This window comes from Oryx dammah, unplaced genomic scaffold, assembly GCF_014754425.2.
Source record: "Oryx dammah isolate SB20612 unplaced genomic scaffold, SCBI_Odam_1.1 HiC_scaffold_29, whole genome shotgun sequence".
NCBI lineage: Eukaryota > Metazoa > Chordata > Mammalia > Artiodactyla > Bovidae > Oryx > Oryx dammah.
The window spans coordinates 9039030-9060262 of record NW_024070213.1 but is presented as its reverse complement, the minus strand read 5'-3'; the positions used below and the strand labels follow the sequence as shown (position 1 = coordinate 9060262).

The 21233-nt window shown below is 55.9% G+C and overlaps 1 protein-coding gene across 1 annotated transcript in view; it reads left to right on the top strand.

Moving 5' to 3' along the window:
• Positions 1-17237, top strand: part of MGAT3 (beta-1,4-mannosyl-glycoprotein 4-beta-N-acetylglucosaminyltransferase) — a 30533-nt gene extending 13296 nt beyond the window's left edge. The window contains exon 2 of the mRNA XM_040233265.1: positions 12547-17237. Coding sequence (XP_040089199.1) covers positions 12548-14161 — 1614 coding nt within the window. The 5' untranslated portion in view covers position 12547 and the 3' untranslated portion in view covers positions 14162-17237. The remainder of the gene's footprint in view (positions 1-12546) is intronic.
• Positions 17238-21233: the final 3996 nt, after the last annotated feature.

Sequence of the window (21233 nt, the reverse complement as noted above, 5' to 3'; positions counted from 1 at the left end):
GACAGAGGATGAGATGGCTGGATGGCATCACTCTTGATGGATGTGAGTCTGAGTGAACTCCGGGAGTTGTTGATGGACAGGGAGGCCTGGCGTGCTGCGATTCATGGGGTCGCAAAGAGTCGGACATGACTGAGCGACTGAACTGAACTGAGATGAGGAGACTGAGGCCTGGACAAGTGGGAGGAGGTGGAGCCAGGAAGCCAGGCCCTGTGAAGGGCAGAGCTGGCGCCAGGCCAGGCCCAGGCCAGCTCATCAGGTAGCCACCTACCTGTGGCCTGTGCTCAGCCTGGTGGGTGGGGAACCGCCCTCAGGGAGGAAGGAAGCAGCTGCCGACCTGCCGTGTGGGCCAGGGACTGGGTCGGGCAGCGCCTTGCAGCAGCTGGGACAGGACGCTGCCTCACCTGTGGCTTGCCACCCTGGGGTCCCAGGCAGGTACCGGATTGAGTGAGGGGAGAGTGGGCCTGGGGGCTCTAGGGAGGGGCCAGACAGAGAGCAAGGTAGGGGAGGGTGGCAGGGAGTGGGAAGCCCCAGGGTGTAGGTCGGACACTCTGCCGCCACTTAGAGGGTGGATCAGGCTGGGCACTCTGACCCTGAGCCTCCTTCCTCCCCTGTGATGGCACTGGTGGCCAATGAAAGGATCAGATTGGAGCAAAAGTACTTAGTGCCCCTGCCAGAGGGCGGTTCTGGAAGAGGCCTCAGGTGGGCCCGCTTCTTCTGCCCATATTGCCAACAGGCTGGTGGCGATGGCTGTGGGCACAGGAGTCCGGGGGTCCCCAGGCCATGTGGTCAGGCCCAACTGGCAAACAGCAAGTAAATGGAAACCCCCAGCAGGGGCAATTGTGTGGCACCCTTACTGTCTGAATCCGGGTCATTAGGGCCAGGAAGAAGATAATGGGGAAGCTGGGGATAAAAATTGATGAGAGAGCATGTGGGCAGGGGGCAGCAAGAGTCAGGTCCTCTGGGAGGTTTCAGGTCCCCAGAAGTCCAGCTCCTGAAGTCCAGGCCTGGCCTCAGAGTTTCCCCAACTTTTTGGAGCATCAGACCCCCTTCAAGCTATTGGAGACTGCAACATGGGACCCTGTTCAGGGTGATCTGTTCCCATTGGAGTTGGATGAGGGGCTGGAAACGGGCCCTGGGGCTCCCTCAGCCTTTCTCAGGGAACCCTGAGTTTTGTGAAACGTGTGTGTGTGTTTTTTTTTAATTTTTATTTATTATTTCGCTGTGCTGGGTCTTAGTTGAGGCACCAGGGATCTTTAGTTGAGACATGCAAACTCTTAGTTGCGACATGTGAGATCTGGTTCCCTGGCTAGCGATCGAACCCGGGTCCCCTGCGTTGGGAGTGCAGAGTCTTAGCCACTGGACCACCAGGGAAGTCCCTGAAATACAGTTTGAAGTCAACACAGGCCAACCTTGCAGAGTAGTATCTCATGGTGGGGTGGGAGGACTCACATCATTAAAGGGGGAAGGGAAGGGAAGGGAAGCTGCCAGCCATGGGGGTTTGGGAGGGTGCAGCTGTCCTGGGCACTGGGCTCTGGTGGCTGGTCCGGGCACATGCCAGAGCCAGGGAGGACTCTGACCCACAGACTCAGGCCCTTGGGCTCCTGCCAGAGGCCCCTCCCTGGGTCAGGCTCAGTGCGGCAGCCTGGCCTTTGTCCTGGAAATCCTGAGTGAGGAGTCGCAGAGGTGGTGTATGGGGCTCCACTTCCTCCCAGCTGGGTGGTTTCTGGCAGAACTTTCCAAGGTTGATGGGAGGCTACCTCTGATCAACATTATCAGTTTTCTATAAATCGAGCATTTATAGGAAGTCAGGTCTCCTAGTCCTTGAGTTTGGTCTCCCTGAGGGTACATGTGTGAGAAACTCCACTTTGTATCTCCTCTGGTTCTATTTTATTTATTTAGTTTTGGCCATGTGGCATGCGGGATCTTAGTTCCCCGACTAGGGATCGAACCCATGACTCCTGCCTTGGGAGCATGGAGTCTTAACCACCTAAGCCCGCGAAGCCCTCCTCTGGTTCTATTTTAGGCTGAAAGTTTTGCACAGCTGCCTTGGGACTACTGCTGATCCCAGAGGGTGCTGACCAGGATGCGGTGCCCAGGCTCCTGCCCTAGCCACCCCTGAAGTGTGGGGAGTGTCTGTGCCAACCCTCAGGGCCCCTCACCCCTCCCCAGGCTCGAGGCTCCTGCTTTGCTGTCCCTGCGCTGGGCTTCCTGACACGTTGGCTTCCGAGCCCTTGGCCCCACGCTGCTGTCCCCACGCTGCGCGGTGGCTCCTTCTCGACCTTGGGTCTCTGTTGAAGGGTCCTCTCCTTGGGAGGCCCTCCCTGACACCTGGCACCCTCCGTTGGTTGGTTTTCTCCTTTGCCCTCTGTCCCTCCGCTGGACTGAGCTCTATGAGGACCTCCTCCCCCGACCTGGCTCCCTACTGTACCCCCAGCTCTCACCCACCCCAGGGCAGGCAGAAGAACCAGTGGCCTGATGGTGGTCCGTACATCTCCCAAGGCCCTCTCTCAGTCCCCCGGTGCCTTCCCTCCACCCTGCTCCTGCACCCCGCCCCCCCAGCGGCGGTGTGGCCCTGCTGAAGGGCACAGACGCAGCCGGATCCTTGGGCCTGAAATCTCAGCCTAGTGTGCCTCCCTCTGCTGTCGTTGGCATTCAGCCACTCAGTCCTGTCTGACTCTTTGTGACCCCACGGACTGCAGCGTGCCAGGCTTCCCTGTCCTTCACGATCTCCCAGAACATGCTCAAACTCATGTCCCTGGAGTCAGTGATGCCATCAAACCATCTCATCCCCTGCCACCTAACCTCTCAATTTTTCCCAGCATCGGGGTCTTTCCCAATGGTCAGCTCTTTGCATCCGGTCTGGCCAAAGCTTTTCCCTCTGGCTTGCCCCAAACACTCGCTGAACGTCTGTCTGTCTGGGCCCTGGGCTGGGTGTGGGGAGCGCAGGCCCACCCGACTTAAGAGAGCAGTGTGGGGACAGAGGTGGGCAAGGCAGGGGACAAGGCCTGTGGCCGCCAAGGTGACGCACCCAAAGCAGGGGTTGGAGGAGACGGGACTGCCCCAGGGTGGGGCAGTTAGGGTCAGGGCTGGCACACCTTGGGGGCACCTTGCTCTGGGAACACCTATTCTCAGTGCCCACAGAGCCCTTTCTGTGGCTTGTTTGTAGGTCTCTGCGTCCAGCACCTCTCCTCATCCCCAGGGCCACCCCAGAGGCCCCACTGCCACCCCAGAGGCCTCAGTGGTCTCTCTCCACCCGTGACAGACGCTCCCCACGTGCCCCTCACCAGCTGTTGCCTCACACATACCTCCTGGTCCAGGCACTTCAGACACGCAGACGCCTCACCACTGCCCCGTGACGGCCACATCATCACCCCATTTCACTGGTGAGGAAGCTGAGGCCCAGGGAAGTGGCAAAGCCCTGCCATCTGGCTGCAGGGTCTGGACGCTGTCTCAGGAGGCCTCTGTGCAGATCCAGGCCTAGTCACCCCCCACCCAGCCCCCGGCTTGGATCAGTCTGTGTCCCCGCCTGGCACAGACCACGGGCACTGCCTGGCCCCTCACGGCTCTGCTCCCGCTCTTCCACCTTCCCAGACTTTCCCCAGGCCCTGCCTTCAGCCCCATCTTGGTCCCGGCATGTCTGGGCTCCCCTCAGAGCACCGTGCCTCCTCCGGCTCTCTCCCTCAGTCACCTAGTATTTAGCACTTAGTGTTAGTCGCTCAGATGTGTTTGACTCTTTGCAACCCCGTGGAGTCCTCTGTCCATAGGATTCTCCAGGCAAGAATACTGGAGTTGGTAGCCATTCCCTTCTCCAGGGGATCTTCTCGACCCAGGGATGGAACCCAGGTCTCCCGCATTGCAGGCAGATTCTTCACCATCTGAGCCACCAGTCATTCCGTAGTGCTAGTCCAGGCTGGTCCCCCGGAGCCGAGCCAGCAGAGAAAGTGGGAAGTGCCCAGGGAAGTGGCCTCAGTGTCCCATCTGGCTGGTCCAAGAACTGGCTCCCGGTGGGGCTCTGCCTGGCCGCTCGGGTCCCTTATCTGTGGATGGGGAGAGTGGTAGCTGTGCCCCACACCCACCCCCTGGTAAACAGGTTTTGCCAGGACGTTCCGGTCACCTGGGCAGATGGAGTCCTTCCCTTGAGCCGATTCCCTCTCTCCAGGGGATGCCAGGGGAGCAGAATTCCTGGGGACTGAGGGTCATGGTACACCACACCCACCCTCAGCCATTCTTGTCCAGCCCGGGGCAGGACTGCCAAATCTGCAGCCCCACTCCAGGTCTACCTGTTGGCAAGTGCAGGATGCTCGGGGAGCCTCAGTTTTCCATCTTGTCTTCATTCCCACAAGCCCTAGGTGGCGGAGTGAGTAGCTTAACCTCTCAAAGCCCCATATTTCCTCATTTGCGAAATGGAGACACACGAACCTTCCTTCAGCCTCTGCCCCAGGCATCTGCCCCTGATTTTTTCTCCAGTCCTCGCATCGGCAGTGCCTGGCTCATAGCAGGTTCTTGGTAAACGTCCACCAGCAGCCTGGGTCATGCGCTGGCTGTTGAGTGACCCCAGGTATAGGCTTGTTTCTTGTGGAGCCGGCCTGATGGATTTGAACCAAAGAAATGAATAAAACAAGGAGAGATGACTCAGCATCAGCTGTTTCTCCCACCTTGCCAGAGCTCTGGGATCCGTCAGGTTCTGTAGCCACCTCCTCGGCCCGTCTCTTCTCTGTGTGGGATTGGGGAACCTCACGTAGGAAAGGCCTTTATTTAGTTCCAGACTCAGTGGGAGGTGGTTGCTGTCTTCTGGTCCCTGAGACACTGGTTTCCTCTGCTGAGCCGCAAGGAAGAACCCGGAAGTGGAGGCAGAAGCTCCAGGGAAGCTGATTGAGGCCAATAGAAGAATTTCTAGCAGCCCAAATGGCCCGGAATGGGCGGTACTCAGAATTGGACAAGCAGAGGCCAGATGGGCACTCGGGAGGGGCACTGGCATGGGGCAAGAGGTTTGTTTCTGAAAGCCAGATAAGTCACTGAGAATGCACTGAGGTGATGGGTGCCAGTCTGCAGTAAGGAGCACCCCCCCAAATTGGCCCAGTCATTTAACAAAGCTGGCCGGGAGCAAAGCCTGGCACACAGAGCTAGGCAGAGCCCTTGGGTACTGTAGAGCGGAACTGGGATGGGGTGCAAGGCAGACTTTGGCTCAGTCAATATGCCTGCTGAAGCACATGGGAGCTGGTGAGAGTCCATCTGAAGGTACTCTTGGGTTGGGGGTGTAGATTCCTGCTAGGAGTGGAGACAGAGGGTGGGCTGTGCAACCTCCGAGATCTCCCCCATGGATATTCCGAGAGTGCCCTGAGCACCTCCTAGGTGTCAGACCTGTTTGCTGCTGGCCCCTTCTGTCAGCCAGAGGAGTTGGGTGCCCTGTGGCTGCTCACAAGCTGAGGACACCAGGGATCACAGCTGTCAGCAAGGTGTTGCGAGACAAGACGGGGAAGGGGGCCGGAGGGTGGTGAACAGGGGACATGGCCGTTAGGACAGAAACTGCAAGACCACAGCAGAGGCTGGCAGGGGCCAGGTTGAGGCCGGCTAAGGGCCGAGCTAGGACCCTGGTCAGCGCATGTGAGCTCAGGACCATGGAGAGCGCCACAGGAGCCTGGTCGCCAGGTGACAGCTGTCAGGGTGCACCCATACCCAGGAGGCTGCCGCCCGCCTGATGAGCACACGAGTCACAGCCCGTGGCCTCCAGGGAGCACCTGTCTTTTCTCTGGCCGGCAGCCTCCACTGGACGCAGCCTGAGCCCAGACCCCAAGGCCGTGACTGGGTTGTGGGCTTTGGGCTCATCTTCCTTCTCTCACCTCATAAGCTTATCAAGCAGAGGCCGGGTGAAGAGGTCACAAGAAGGAGGGAGGAGCAGGAAGAGGCAGGGTAGAAAGACAGTCTGCCCAGCTGGAACCTTCCAAGCATGGCCATGGCTGAGAGTCAGTACAGAAAGAGAGGCCCAAGGTGGGCTGGTCCTGCCAGCATCCTGGGTCTGGGTCAGCTTCCTGCGACCATGCTTATCTGACTGTCAGGAAGCACCCGGTCCATTCCCATCACCTTCCTGCAGGAGACCCAGGGCTCTGAGGCTGGTGCAAACCTACAGTGTGAGTGAGTGAGTGTGTGTGTGTGTGGCGGGGGGTCTTTTAGGGAGGCTGGTGCAACCTACAGAGTGAGTACGTCTGTGTGTGTGTGCCTGGGGGTCTTTTACGGAGGCTTCCAGAGAGTCTCATAATTCTTCCCTCTTTTCTGTAGAGCCCCAGTGAAGCCCAGGGAAGCCGGGCACTGTTTCCCAGCCCATCTCTCATCAGAACTCAGGTTCTGACCAGGCTCCAGTTGAGCCCCTCACTCAACTCCTTGCTGCTGTTAAATAAGAAAGCACCCACCAGGCCCCAGGCCCTGACAGGGGCTCAGCTCTGGTTGAGCCTGTGCACCTGCTGCCCCCTCCCCCAGCTGAAGGCTCTCCCTACTCTTCTTCCAGGTGGGGGAATAACAGCGGTAAGAAGAGCTAATGCTTATTGGGCTCTTACTCTGTGCTAGGAGCTTCACATGGGTTATTATTGAACCCTCATTTTCTAGATGAGCTAAAGGAGGAAAGTTATTTTCACCTGCCAAGGCCACGCAGATAGGAAATGGCAGAGCCAGAGGTCTGAGCTGGACTGTCTGGTTCTAGGCTCTGTGTGCACACAGTTGGTGGCTCTGGCTGAAGCTCGCTCCCTGACGGCTCCCTGCCCCCAGGGGCTCGTGTCCAGAGATGAGGAGACAGATGGGGAGATGGGCTCAGCACTGGGAAGAAGGGACGGGGTGGGGCTGCAGATTGGTCTCTCTGATTCGGTGACTGAAGTGGGCAAGGCACTTAGAGAGGACCCTGCAGAGACAAGAGCTACCTCCAGCCCAGCTCTGCCATTTTCCATCTCCATGGAGGTAGTTGAAAGATGACTTCCGCCCCAGTCAAAGGCCGGTCCATCCTGCAGGTCCCGGAGCCACTGAGTGTGACTCGTCACTCACATTTCACACCAGGTCTAACCGCTGCCTGCACCCCGCCCCTTGCCCAGACAGTGCCGCGGCCTCCTTGCCACTCTCCCTGCTCTGTTCTTCAGGTGACTCTCAGCAGAGCAGCCCAGCTGAGCCTGGACACTTAGCATCCTCCCGTGAAAGCCGCACTCCAGCGCTTCCATTCCACCGCCCCTCCTTCCTTGTTTCCTGGCCTCACTCTTTTTAAGGCCCACCTTGGCCACCTGATTACCTGTGAACCTGCCCACTCCTAGTCTTTACCGCTTTATTTTTCTCCAGAGCACATCTTCCTAACATACCGTATGATTTGGCTCATTTCAGTTGCCACAGCCCCGTGCCCTGCTCACCCTGCGCCAGCTCCACGAGCTGGGGGCTCTTGTGGTCCTCATCTGCTGCACTCCCAGGGCCAGTGCGGTGCCTGGCACTCAGTGGGCTCTCAATAAGTAGTTACTGAGTAAATGGAGGAGATGGGTTGGGTGACGCCCTGCAGGGGGTCACACGGGTCAAATGCAGTGGTGGCTGTTCCGTCTGCCTTCACTGGTCACTGGTGGACTCTCCATGGGACCCTTATCACCCCACTTGGGTTTCACCCCACTTGGGCTGAACTTGGCAGATGGAAGGGACCCAGGACAGCTTTACCACTGGATGAAATCCCACTACTGACCCCACAGGATTGAGTTCGACCCTTACTGATTGTGTGTCACTAAGTTATACCATCTGTTTGGCCTCGGTTTCCTCATCTGTAAAATGGGACATTGAGGGGATCTGGTGAGGACGTGCATGTGATGTGCTCGGGACAGTAGCTGGCCTGTAAATGTCAGTGACCATCAGCTTTATCGGTACATCTGGTGGTTCTAGATGAAGCTTTATAATGGAGGCAAAGATGCTGAAGCAGGGGTCTAGTTTGGTTCCACGACTTTAGCCCACAGCCAGGCCAGCAGCACCAAGGAGGGCTGTGGTCTCAGATGTAAGGAGGCAGAGGCTAGTTCGGAAACCGAACTTACCTTGAGTTCCTGATTTGATCGCCTTCCTAATATCCTTTGGGGAAAGTCTTGCCATCTTTCTGAGTCTCAGTTTCCCCATCTGTGAAAACGGTGATCACAATCCTCAGTCTCCCTGGGTGGGCAAGACTTACGTGAGACCCCAGGGCCCATGTTTATTTATTTATTTGGTTTCTTGTTTATAGGCCACTCAGTCTATAAAATGTATTTCAAAATACTTGAAGATAAGATAAAGAGATCAGGCCAAGAACAAGTTCAAGGGAAAAAAAAAAACCCAGACAGCTGTGTGTAACAGTGTCCCAGAAAACTTGGCCTGTAAGGCACTGCCTTGCTCTGGGCCAGCCTCTGTGTCTGTCAGCCTCCCAGCAGCCCAAGCCACGAGGGATACACACTTCATTCCGTGATTCTTGGCAGCAAGCCGGGCTGGGGCCTTATCACATGGCCTCACCCTGAAGGCCCCTGCAATTCAGAGGGGGGACTCCCAGGCCCTGGCGAGTCTGTTTTCCAAAGGGTGCAGCTGGCCAGAGGTAACTAGATCCTAAAAGCCTGTCTGACCAGGGAGCTGAGGGGCAGCTGGGTCGGTGTGACCTCAGCAGGGCTGCGGGGGCCCCTTACCTGAGTTTCTCTTACCTTCCCGGGGCCCGCGTTCACAGCTGCCAGGAGGTTTCGTCTGAGTGGCGGCCCCAACCTGAACTGAGTGGTGGCCAGTTCAGTCCAGGGAGGGCTGTGATCGGGGTGTCTCATAGAGACAGGCTCCAAGTGGGCAGAAGTGATCCGCCAGAAGGCGCGGGGCTGCCTTGCCAGGCCCTAAAAGCCCTCGGGAGGGCGCTCTGGAGACCTCTGCCATGCTGACCTCTTGTTTGCTGTGTTGCCTTGCGCTTGGTCCCTGCCCCAGTACGAGCTCCCATCCTCCTGCCTCTCCTGGGCCTCAGCCCTCGGCCACTCCACTCATGCCGCCTCCGGGTCTGCCTTTGCCAGAGCAGGGCTAGAATCTGGTGGGGTTGGAAGCTCCCTCCCGCCTCCCCCAAAGCCAGTGGAGACCAGTCCCCCCCGCCCCCACCCCCGGCTCTGCCCCAGGGCAGCTGACATTTAGCAGAGGTCAGGCCCCAACCCCTGACTGTCCTGCCTCCTGCAGTCAGCTGTGCCGACCCCCGCCTGAGGCCAGGCTCCAGGGTGTCTGCATTTAAACTGGAGGAGGGGGGACATATGAGGGCACAAGTACCACCCTGGCCAGCAGGATTGGCAGACTCAACTGCTCCTCACTAGCGTGCTGAGGACTCCTCACCAAGGTGAGGCCAGGGAGGGTGGCCCCTCCTCCCCGACATGAAAGGGTGGGAGGAGATGGTCCTTAAAGCTTGTTCTAGACCAAACATTTCATGATTGTGCGCCTTCTGATCATGTAGTTTAGAGAACATTTATGTTGGAGTCTTCCAGCCTTGAGCTTTGAAAGAAGTAGAAATCTGTTGAATACCTGCTGTACATCAGGAACTCTGTACTCATTTCACAGATGTAGAAACCAAGGTTCATAATGGTGAGGAGCCTGGCTTAAGTTAGGAAAGGAAGGGGAGAGTATAGCAAGTGAAGTGAACTCGCTCAGTCGTGTCTGACTCTTTGCAATCCCGTGGACTGTAGCCCACAAGGCTCCTCCGTCCATGGGATTCTCCAGGCAAGAATACTGGAGTGGGGTGCCATTTCCTTCTCCAGGGGATCTTCCCGACCCTGTGATCGAACCCAGGTCTCCCGCATTGCAGGCAGACACTTTAACCTCCGAGCCACCAGGGGTGCTCAAATGACCCAGAGGAAGAACCAGAAACATAGGGAGAGGCCACAGAAAGGAACATTTTAAGGGAAAGGACAGTGCGCCTCCCCCCGGCCCCACCCCCACACACACAGGAAGGGAAATGAAAATACCAGTTTCTGTCCCAGCCCCTTCTCTACCTCCGTAAGTCACTCCAGCCAAGGCACTGGTCACTAATTCAGTCATGCCTGACTCTTTGCAGCCCCATAGACTGTAGCCCTCCAGGCTCCTCTGCCCATGGAATTTTCCAGACAAGAATATTGGAGTGGAATGCTATTCCTTTCTCCAGGTGATCTTCCCAACCCAAGGATTGAACCTGAGTCTCTTACGTCTGCTGCGCTGGCATGCAGATTCTTTACCACTCAGTGCTACCCGGGAAGGCACTGGTCTGACTTGGCCAGATGGGTGTACTCTCCTGGCCGGTGTGCCCTCTTTCCTGGGCTGTGTGGTGAGAGTCAAAGGTGCTGCACAGGCTCCCTTATGAGATAAAGAGCATGGCTGAGTTAAGTGTGGAGTCCAGTTTAGAGTAACGTGAGCCTTTCAGTTTCTTAGTTGTGACCAAATACTGTGGCAATGTAAGTGTCCACACTTGGGGAAACGGGGTAACCAGTGTAAAGGAACCCTCTGAACTATCTTTGCAACTTTTCTGATAAGCTACAAATATTCTAAATCAGAACTTTTTTTAATTATGAAAAACAATATATATGGCTCTCCATTCCACAACCATAAACTAATTGATAAACTGTGCAAACAAGTAGAGAATGGTCATAATCACGATCCCTCATAGAGAATGATTCATTCCAAATGAGTATGGAATATGTGAAATTTAAAAGGAAATGCTACATTTATTTCTACTGACATGAAAATCTCTTTAACCTGTCGTTGATTGAGGAAAACCACTTGATTGGATGAGTGTTCAATAGAATAGTAATTATAAAAAATATTAAGCTGAGAACAGAAAAAAATGCATATAAAACCAGTGATGCACCTCAAGCAGATAATATTTATGGCTGGATATCAGTCAACTGCCTTGCATGGGGCAATGAAGGAGTTGTTATTCAGTCACTCAGTCATGTCTGACTCTTTGCAACCTCATGGACTATGGCACCCCAAGCTTCTCTTGTCCTTCACTATTTCCTAGAGTTTGCTCAAACCCATGTCCGTTAAGTTGGTGATGCCCTCCAACCATCTCATCCTCTGTTGTCCCCTTCTCCTCCTGCCTGCAATCTTTCCCAGCATCAGGGTCTTTTCTAATGAGTCGACTCTTCGCATCAGGTGGCCAAAGGCCTGGAGCTTCAGCATCACTTCTTCCATTGAATATTCAGGGTTGATTTCCGTTAGGGTTGACTAGTTTCACCTCCTTCCTCCCATGGGACTCTCAAGAATCTTCTCCAGCACCATGATTCAAAAGCATAAATTCTTCTGTGCTTTATGGTCCAACTCTCACATCTGTACATGACTTTTGGCAAAAGTCACAGTAGCTTTGACTGTATGGACCTTTGTTGGCAAAGTGATGTCTCTGCTTTTTAAATACATTGTCTAGGTTTGTCTTAGCTTTCCTTCCAGGGTGCAAGCATCTTTTAATTTCGGGGCTGGCTGCAGTCGCCATCCTCTGGAGAACTTTTTCTTAATTTTGTTTATTAAATATGTTAGAATTAGAAGTGTTCCCTTGAGACCTGGGAATTTTTTTCAGTGAAAAAGGTTTGTTAATATAGCCACACACACACACATACACACACAAAGATAAAGAGACAGACAGATGGACAGATAGGAGGAGAAAGCATCCTGGACAGTGCAGGGAAGGGACCCCATGTCTGCAGCCTACAACCCACTCTCCCCCTCCCTTAGGGCCTGTAAGCCCCCTGGGGCAGGTTCCGCATTGTAGGGTTGAGCTTCTCCCAGGATGCATTCTGTTCTGGAGTAAAGCCCAGTGATGCAGCTGGCACAATCATGGTAGGGTGGGCCAGGTGCTGGAGCTGGCTGCTGTTCTGCCAAAAGTTTTACTTTCCTTTTAGTAAACCTTTTCAAAGGATTCGTTTGAAACCACTCTTGCACACAAACAATTTCAGTTTTTTATAGAAGAGAAGATAATTTAATTTCAACATACAATCATTAAAAGAAAAAAATAGAAACAATAGAGAGAAGTAAAAACATATATCACCACATTGGGGCAACAACCTACATCCAGACTTGACAATCATTGGGAGGTCCCTGCAATCTGGAGTCCCAGATGGGAAGGGTTTTGGGTGGTGCATACACCCTATGGGTGATAATCCAAATTGCAGCTTTGAGGGCTCCTGTTTATAATCCCGGGCCACAACCTGGTACTATAAGCAGTTTGTGTTCAAAAATGCAGCTCTGGGTTGTCTTTTTCGTTTTTAACTTTTACAATGCTGTTTGTTTCACCTTGAGTCATAGGATTTCATTAGACCCCAGGGGGTTGGCCAGACCTCCAGGGGCTCAAGAATCCCAAGACCCACTCCCTTTCTTATTTAAAGTGCTGCCTGACTTGCTGTGCTTTCAGGCAGGCATGGAATCCAGGCAGTGTGCAAGCAGGTCAGAGGCCGGCTCTCCTTCTGAAGCCTGAACACGACTTTTTCTATTTTAGTTTCCCTAAAAGTTGCATTCCCTCCCTCAGGAGAAGAGCCTCAGGCTCCCCTCGCCAGGTCTGCAGACTCCTGACCGCTCTGCTTTCTCCCCCGTTTCCTGCAGGATGAAGATGAAACGCTACAAGCTGTTTCTCATGTTCTGTATGGCCGGCCTGTGTCTCATCTCCTTCCTGCACTTCTTTAAGACCCTGTCGTATGTCACCTTCCCCCGCGAACTGGCCTCTCTCAGCCCTAATCTGGTGTCCAGCTTCTTCTGGAACAATGCCCCGGTCACGCCCCAGGCCAGCCCGGAGCCGGGTAGCCCCGACCTGCTGCGGACCCCACTCTATTCCCACTCACCCCTGCTCCAGCCGCTGTCGCCGAGCAAGGCCACGGAGGAGCTCCACCGGATGGACTTCGTGCTGCCCGAGGACACCACCGAGTACTTCGTCCGCACCAAAGCCGGGGGCATGTGCTTCAAGCCAGGTACCAAGATGCTGGAGAAGCCCCCATCGGGGCGGCCAGAGGAGAAGATGGAGGCGGGCGACGGCGCGTCGTCGTCGGCGCGGGGCCCGGGCCGGCAGCTGCTGAGCGCCCGGGAGCGAGCGGGGAGCCGTGGCGCCGGCACGCGGCGCAAGTGGGTGGAGTGCGTGTGCCTCCCGGGCTGGCACGGGCCGAGCTGCGGCGTGCCCACCGTGGTGCAGTACTCCAACCTGCCCACCAAGGAGCGCCTGGTGCCCCGGGAGGTGCCGCGGCGGGTCATCAACGCCATCAACATCAACCACGAGTTCGACCTGCTGGACGTGCGCTTCCACGAGCTGGGCGACGTGGTGGACGCCTTCGTGGTGTGCGAGTCCAACTTCACCGCGTACGGGGAGCCGCGGCCGCTCAAGTTCCGCGAGATGCTGACCAACGGCACCTTCGAGTACATCCGGCACAAGGTGCTGTACGTCTTCCTGGACCACTTCCCGCTGGGCGGGCGGCAGGACGGCTGGATCGCCGACGACTACCTGCGCACCTTCCTGACGCAGGACGGCGTGTCGCGGCTGCGCAACCTACGGCCGGACGACGTCTTCATCATCGACGACGCCGACGAGATCCCCGCGCGCGACGGCGTGCTCTTCCTCAAGCTCTACGACGGCTGGACGGAGCCCTTCGCCTTCCACATGCGCAAGTCGCTGTATGGCTTCTTCTGGAAGCAGCCGGGCACCCTGGAGGTGGTGTCGGGCTGCACGGTGGACATGCTGCAGACGGTGTACGGGCTGGACGGCATCCGCCTGCGCCGCCGGCAGTACTACACCATGCCCAACTTCCGCCAGTATGAGAACCGCACGGGCCACATCCTGGTGCAGTGGTCGCTGGGGAGCCCCCTGCACTTCGCCGGCTGGCATTGCTCCTGGTGCTTCACGCCCGAGGGCATCTACTTCAAGCTGGTGTCGGCCCAGAACGGCGACTTCCCCCGCTGGGGCGACTACGAGGACAAGCGGGACCTCAACTACATCCGGAGCCTGATCCGCACGGGGGGCTGGTTCGACGGCACGCAGCAGGAGTACCCGCCGGCGGACCCCAGCGAGCACATGTACGCCCCCAAGTACCTGCTGAAGAACTACGACCAGTTCCGCTACCTGCTGGACAACCCCTACCAGGAGCCGAAGAGCACAGCGGCCGGTGGGCGGCGGAACAAGGGTCCGGAGGGAAGGCCACCCGCCAGGGGCAAATTGGATGTGGTTGAAGGCTAAGGCTGCATGATCTTACAGGGCCAGGGGTGGGGTGGGGGCGGGGTGGGGTGTTGGCGCCTGCCCCTCCTCTTGTTACCTTTCTGCCTCCTTCCACCCTCTGGGTGGTTCGTCAGAGGACCAGGAGTGGAAGGTGGGGGAGTCTTTCCTACTCAAGCCCCTGTGAATCCAGGGTCAGGCCTGTGAGCTCAGAAAACACCCTTACACCCCAGGGGAGGAGAGCAGGTGCCACCGCCCCTACGAGTGCTGCGGCTGGGAGGTGCCCGCAGAGAGCGCAGGAGGGTTACTGGGGAGCAGGGGTGGGCGGGGAAGGGAGCCTGCAGGAACCCTGGGGCAGTCAAGAGGGGTGCCGTGTTCCCTCCAGGGAGAAGCAGCCCACCATGTGGCCTCCTGGGGCTTTGGACCCACGGTAGGAAGGGAGAGATGCCAGGAGTTCCCAGGGCTCTGTAAATAGTCGCATTCGGGCCCTGGAAGAAGCAGGGACACCAGGGTGAGAGGGAATGAAAAACGGCAGCTGGAAAGAAGCTCCAGTGGATGCTTTGTAGTGGCCTCAGGAGTGCCGGGCCAGCGGGAGTGGGGACCTCCACCCTCATCTCACAGGACATACAGCACAGATGGCCCTGTGCCCCTCAGCCCCTCTGGAGATGACACAGGTGTGGGGAAGCCCGGGGAGTCTTCTTTTAGGTTCCCAAGCTGGCCTTGACATTTCTTCTTACTTTTAATATCACTGTCTTGTGGGCTGCCCACCCAGTCCTTGCAAGTTCCAAGAGTCCAGTTCTCAGGCTGGGATGGGACTGTCAGCTAGCCGAGTAGGTGAGATGTGGGGAGCCTCCTCCCCCATCACCCCTTCCCACTAGAACCCACAGCCTCAGCGCTCCACTGTCTCAGGTGGAGGCACCCTTGTGCCCCTTTGGGGACTGGCTTGGGGCCAGGAAGGGGCCACAAGGCTGCTCTGGGCCCACGAGGGACATTAAGGCCAGTTGTTTGTCATCTCATTCCTTAGTTGCCTCGGGGGAGGGGTGAGAATATGTTAGAGTAGATTCTAAGCTGCTGTAATTAAGAGACCCCAAAATACAGTGGTTTCGGCAGACAGAAGCTTGTTTCTAACTTACCTCTCTGGAGGGTGGTGGTCTGGAGGGCAGCTCTGCTTTCCTGCCTCATGCCTTCCAACTCTGGATAGAGTGGTTGCTCCAGCTCCCACCATCTCGTTTGCATCCATGTCCGAGGGAAACAGAGAACGTGCACGCCCTTTCTGTTGAGAGCGTGAGCCAGAGGTGCACAGTCACTTCTGATGGCATCTTGAGGACGACGTCACTTGGCCACCAGAGCTGCAAGGGAAGCGGGAAAAATTGATTCCAGCTGGGCTGCCCCTTTCACCTATTAAAGGAAGGAGGGAAAAAAATGAAGGTGGAGAGGATACTTACAGGGACAAGGGGCACCTCTGGCCCTGAGGGAGGAGGGGAGAGGGCAGAAGTGACTGCTGCCCTGGTGGGGTCCTGCTGGCATGCTCACAGCTCCTGCATCAGCCCGTCCCTGCCCGCCTCACTGGCGACCCAGGGCTGGATCACTGAGAGCATGCAGTGGTGGGCAGGGAGCGGCGCCCCCTCCCAACGGCCCCCTCTGGTGTTTACCCAGTGATGCTGGGACACAGAGCCTGCCTGTGGAACGGTACATGTCTTTGCGTGCGTGTGTATTTATGGCATGGGTGCATGCTTGGTGTGTACTTGTCCGTGTCTGTGTTGGTGTGTCCCTGTACATACATGCCTGTGTGTGGGACGTGGGAGCAGGGCCCAGGCCTCCCCTTGCTGGGACCTGGAGCCTGTGGCTGCACTTCCTGCAACTCCCCAAAATGACTGAGGCAGAAGGGCAACCTGGGGAGCCAGAGAGCCAGGCTGAAAGGGATATGGGGGCCCGTCCGTCTGTCTGTCTTTCAGTCCAAGGAATGAGAATGCTCTCAACCTGAGGGCTGTACCGCTGTGAGCCCACGACCTCCTGGCCTCTTCCCCCCAAGCCTCCAGCCAAGACTTTCTCCGCGTGTCTTACTGGGGGGTTTCCCGGGGAGCTGGTGTGGTGTGGGGAGCTGGCTGCGGAACAGCCTCAGGCAGGCGGGCATGAAGCAGGCTGGGGGCCCCCCACTGTCCCTCCAGTTGAGGGTGTGTCCCAAGAGAACCAACCCCTCCCTCAGAGTTAGAGCAGCGGCCCCCCCAACCCCCCAGCCCCTCTTGGGGCTGAGAAGTGGCTCAAGAGGTCAGGGTGTCCCTGTGGCTCCAGGTCACTCCAGGCCAGGGCCTGTCCGCCAGCCACCTCTGCCCACCAGGTGGGCATCTCTGGGGACACATGCCTGAGCCCCAGCCCAGGGCCTCCCACCTTGACAGCCTCCTCACCCCACACCCCCCACACCTGTGGGGAGGTCCCCGCCTCCAGGCTGGCAGGGGTCCCTCGCTTCCAGTTTGCCAGCTCAGGGGCAAAGGTAGAAAGAGGGAAGGAGCTTGGACGTGCCAGACCCCCCCTTCCCTCTTGGACAAGGAGGGCCCGGCCATGGAGAGCAAGCACAGCCGTCCACAGGGTCAGGGGACCAAGGCATGGGGTTGCAGAGTTTCCCTCAGAGTCACATCATACACTGGGAACTTCGGGGACAGGCGATCCCTGGGCCACTCCCCTCTATGAAGGCAAACCAAACTGTGAAAGGGGATGCCAGCAGGCTGCTGGCCCTGTCGTCGGAGCCACCTTCCTTCCTTCCTTGGGAAGCCCTGGCCCGGGGGTCTCCAGACTCATGGAGGCCCAGCCCACCATACAGGGGTTCCCTAGGGTGTGGTGGTTCCCACAGGCAGGCGTGGGAGAGCTTTGGGGACAGGTGACAGGGTGGGGAGCTAGGACTTGCCCCAGCAGCAGGCAGGGCCCTGGGAAATGTGGAATTTAAGGACACCGATAATAATAATAGTATTATTTTTTTTGTAAGGGAAAATCAATATGTACATTCTGAAATCATTTTCTCTGTAAATGGTTGGATTTCATTTCACCCTTAAAGGGATGCTTAAAGGAGAAGATAATATTAATAATAAAAACAGCTACAAAGTCTGAAGGTTGTACTTGAGTGGCCTCTTTGGGGGTGCGCTGTCACAAGAAGGGGTGCAAGTGGGTGACTCTGGTCTTGCTGGGTCGGTGGGGGGCGGTGAGCCTTCCTGAGGACTGGACAGGCAGTGGGGGGGCATTCCAAGCCTCTTCATTTAGGGTTGCAGTTACCCCCACCCCTGATCCCGACCCAGGGAGCCTCTGACTTCCCACCAGTGGAAACGGGCCTGGAAAGGGGGCGATGATGACGGTCCTTCACAGGAGGAGGACGTGGGTCTGGGCCTGGCCACACTTGCCTGAGGTGGGCAGGGGACCCCTTTGGGGATCTAGATGAAGACCCCAGTGCCTCTAGGGAGAGGGGAGTGATTCTTCCACTATTGTGCACCTGTCAGGGGTCCTAAGGCCACACACTTAGTGGGTGTGGGGTCAGACCTGAATTAGGGGTACCAACCCTCCAGGGCAGGTGGGAGTGGCAGCCTCCACGGTTGGTCATCTCCCCTATGGAGCTAACCTGGACTTGTGCTGTGATGGTGCCCGGGTGGTGGAACGTGGGGACTTCCTGGAGGCTTATTCCAGGTCTTTTGGATCCTGGCATTGTCCTGGGGAGGGGAGCCTCTGGATAGTTTCTAAGGAGAGTCTCAAAGATGAACTCTGCCTTGGTCCCTCGTGGGGTGGCTATGCAGCCTCTGTCTTAGATGGAGAAACAGGCTAGGGATGGCGAGAGGAGTGACCGCAGTGTTGCTGACCAGAGCAGGGGCTCACGTCTCCTGAGCACCTGGGGAGTGCTGAGCCCTTTGTGTCTATAACTGACGCCTGCACTCAGCCACACCCCAAACCCAGGAAGGCGCCCGCAGGTGCGGGATTGAGCAGGAGTGGGAGAGATGGAGATGCTGCACCTATCTGGAAGACGGCAACAGTGACCCAGCTGCCAATTAAGGTCAAGTTTACAGCCTTTAAATCGTGTTTGATAATGAATCATCACCATTGTAATCCTTCACAAACATTTTTAATGAAATGCCTATTTTGTGCCAAACTCTGGGCTAAGAGAGTTTCCTCCCTTATCATTCCCGTGTTAGAGATGTGGAAAGTGAGGCTTGGATACATTCAATAAGGCAGGTAAGGGCAGTTTGCCTAACTCCAGAAACGGAGATCTTAACTGCCAAACTTCATCTCTGAGTCCATTCGGGGAGGAGGAGGAGGGTGGGGGCAGAGGTGGAGAGGATGGGAGTGATGCCAGCGCCATCATTCAGACATCATCCAGGCTTCTGACAGCCAGGCACAGTGCTGGGTCGTGGGTCGCCGAGAGAGGACAGTCCCTGTTCTCAAGAGGGACCACAGTCAGTGGAGAACACAGGGAAGCATGACCTCAGGACAGTGAGGTGAGGCTGGCACAGAGTCCCCAGAACCCAGGAATTGGCATCGTGCAGGAACCAGTGTCACTGTTTGTCCGTGAGCATCAAGTAAAACACATCCCCTCCGCTGGCCACCCAGGTAGGTGTGGGGGCAGCGATGGGCTTCCTGACCTTGAAGGGGGAACATATATTTTCTTCCAGACTCGGTCTCCTCTCTATCAAAATAGCCCATAGAAAGCTTTACTGCATGCAGAGGATAAAATGAAATAAAGAGAAAAGCTTGGCAACCTGGTAAGCTCCATTAGGTTGGAAGAGACAAGAGCAAACGTGATGACTGCAGTCAAGACCCATCGTTAAAATCCTCCCAGTTTGCTTTGCGAGTGGGGGATTTGCCTGTGTGCAGATAAAACCCCCAAATCCCAAAGGCCCATCATCCTGGAGCCCACTGGAAGTCTCCACCCATGTGCCCCAAATCATGAAACACTCACACATGTTTTGGGTTAAAACAGATCTCTGGTTAAAGCTCAAAGGAGTGAGAGGCCTTGCCCAGGGCCAGCATCCTTGACTCTTCACCTGCTGTTCCGGTGAATTCCCAGTGACTCAGTTGTAATAGGAGAAGGCAATGGCACCCCACTCCAGTACTCTTGTCTGGAAAATCCCATGGACGGAGGAGCCTGGTAGGCTGCAGTCCACGAGTCAGTCGCAGAGTCAGACACGACTGAGCGACTTCACTTTCACTCTCCACTTTCATGCACTGGAGAAGGAAATGGCAACCCACTCCAGTGTTCTTGCCTGGAGAATCCCAGGGACGGGGGAGCCTGGTGGGCTGCCGTCTATGGGGTCTCATAGAGTTGGACATGACTGAAGCGACTTAGCAGCAGCAGTTGTAATAGGAAACTAATTCTTTCAAATTAATACAGTTTTTAAAAATTATTTATTTGTTGGTTTTGCTGGGTCTCCGTTGCTGCACAGGCTTTTCTCTAGTTGCAGTGCAAGGGCTTCTCGTTTCAGTGGCTTCTCTCGTTGCAGAGCACAGGCTCTAGGGCATTCAGGCTTCAGTAGATGCGGCAGGTGGGCTCAGGAGTTGCAGCTCCTGGCCTCTACACACAGGCTCAGTAGTTGAGGTCCACAGGCTTAGCTGTCCCACGGCATGTGGGATCTTCCAGGACCAGGGATTGGAGCTGTGTCTCCTGACATTGGCAGGGAGATTCTTTACCATTGAGCCACCAGGAAAGCCCCCCAAATCTTCTAATGGCTTTTTTTAATGCTGTTGCTATTTATTGCTGCAACACAAATCACCCTGAAATATAGTAGATAAAACAACAATCTATTTGCTCCCAGTTCTACAATTCAGGCTGGGCTCAGCTGAACAGTTTTTCTGATCTGCAGTGGGTGGACAGCTGCTATAGAGACATGTCCACCTGCTCAGACCTGACCTGCATTGTTTTGACAAAGGAAGGGATGACACACAAAAGAATGAGCCTGCCAGCCCATCAACAGTCACAAAGACAGGACTCCCTCAGCCTCACAGACCCACGGAAAAGAGGCTCTGAGAAGGACCCGTTGCACCCGTGAGGTCTGCTGCTGAAAAAAACCATCGCCTGACTATGATCCCAGGGAAGCATCACACAAACCCAAATTAAGGGGAAAAAACAATCTGGCCTCTCATCTACCCTTCCATAGCCTGCAACCCCTTCCTGCAGTATTTGTAAGAAAAGCCCAACCCTCCATCAGTAACACAGACCATCTGTGAAGCACCTATCCTAGACTCCTGAAAGCTTCCAGAGACAAAACGTCAACAGTGACATAATTGTTGTCACTGGGGCCTCTACATGTGGCCTGGCTGTCTCCATCATCCCACTGGTCAAGGCCAGAGGACTTCCCAGTCAAGTCCAACCCATCAATCCAGTCTCATGAGCTGAATAGCTTTAGCCACTAAGCTATGGGGGTGTTTGTTACCCAGCCTAATTGTGGCCCTACATAACTGATAGAGTTTGCTTTCAATGAAGGATAGAAAATCCAACACAAACTAGAAAAGCAGAGGAAGAGTTTATTGGTTTGCTGGCAATAAATGTCAGTAATGGTAAAGCCTTCAGCTGCAGCTTGAGGCAGAGCTCAATGTCACATGGTCATCCAGCTCTCTCTGGGGCTCAGCCCAGCTCCACATCCCAACCAGTGTTGCCCTCATTCTCAGACGGTTTTACCCCTCATGCCTGTAAGATGGCTGTAGCAGCTCCAGGGCTCACACCATCTCGTCTTGTGTACTCAGCACAGAAGAAATAGAGCTCCTAAAAGTCCTGGGTCTGGATCTCACTGACTTGGATGAGGTCATGTGATCGTGCCTTGACCACTGAGAATGGAGAGGGGTTGGCATATACTGATTGGCTTAGATCAACCAGAGCCCATTCTACATTGACTGAAAAGGAGGGGAGATGCTCCCCCAAACTGGGGGCAAAGATGTCACCACTGGTACACTCTCAGCTGCCTCCATCAAGCCTTTCACCAGCCCGTGGTCAACCTGCTCTCCTGGATCATCTGTGAGCTGAGGATCTTCATAGAGCAGGCTTCTGGAGTGGGTGTGAGGCTGCCCAGAGTCTGGGACTGAGCCTGGAGCGCTGTGAGAGCTTTGCAGGCGCGAGCCAGCATCATGA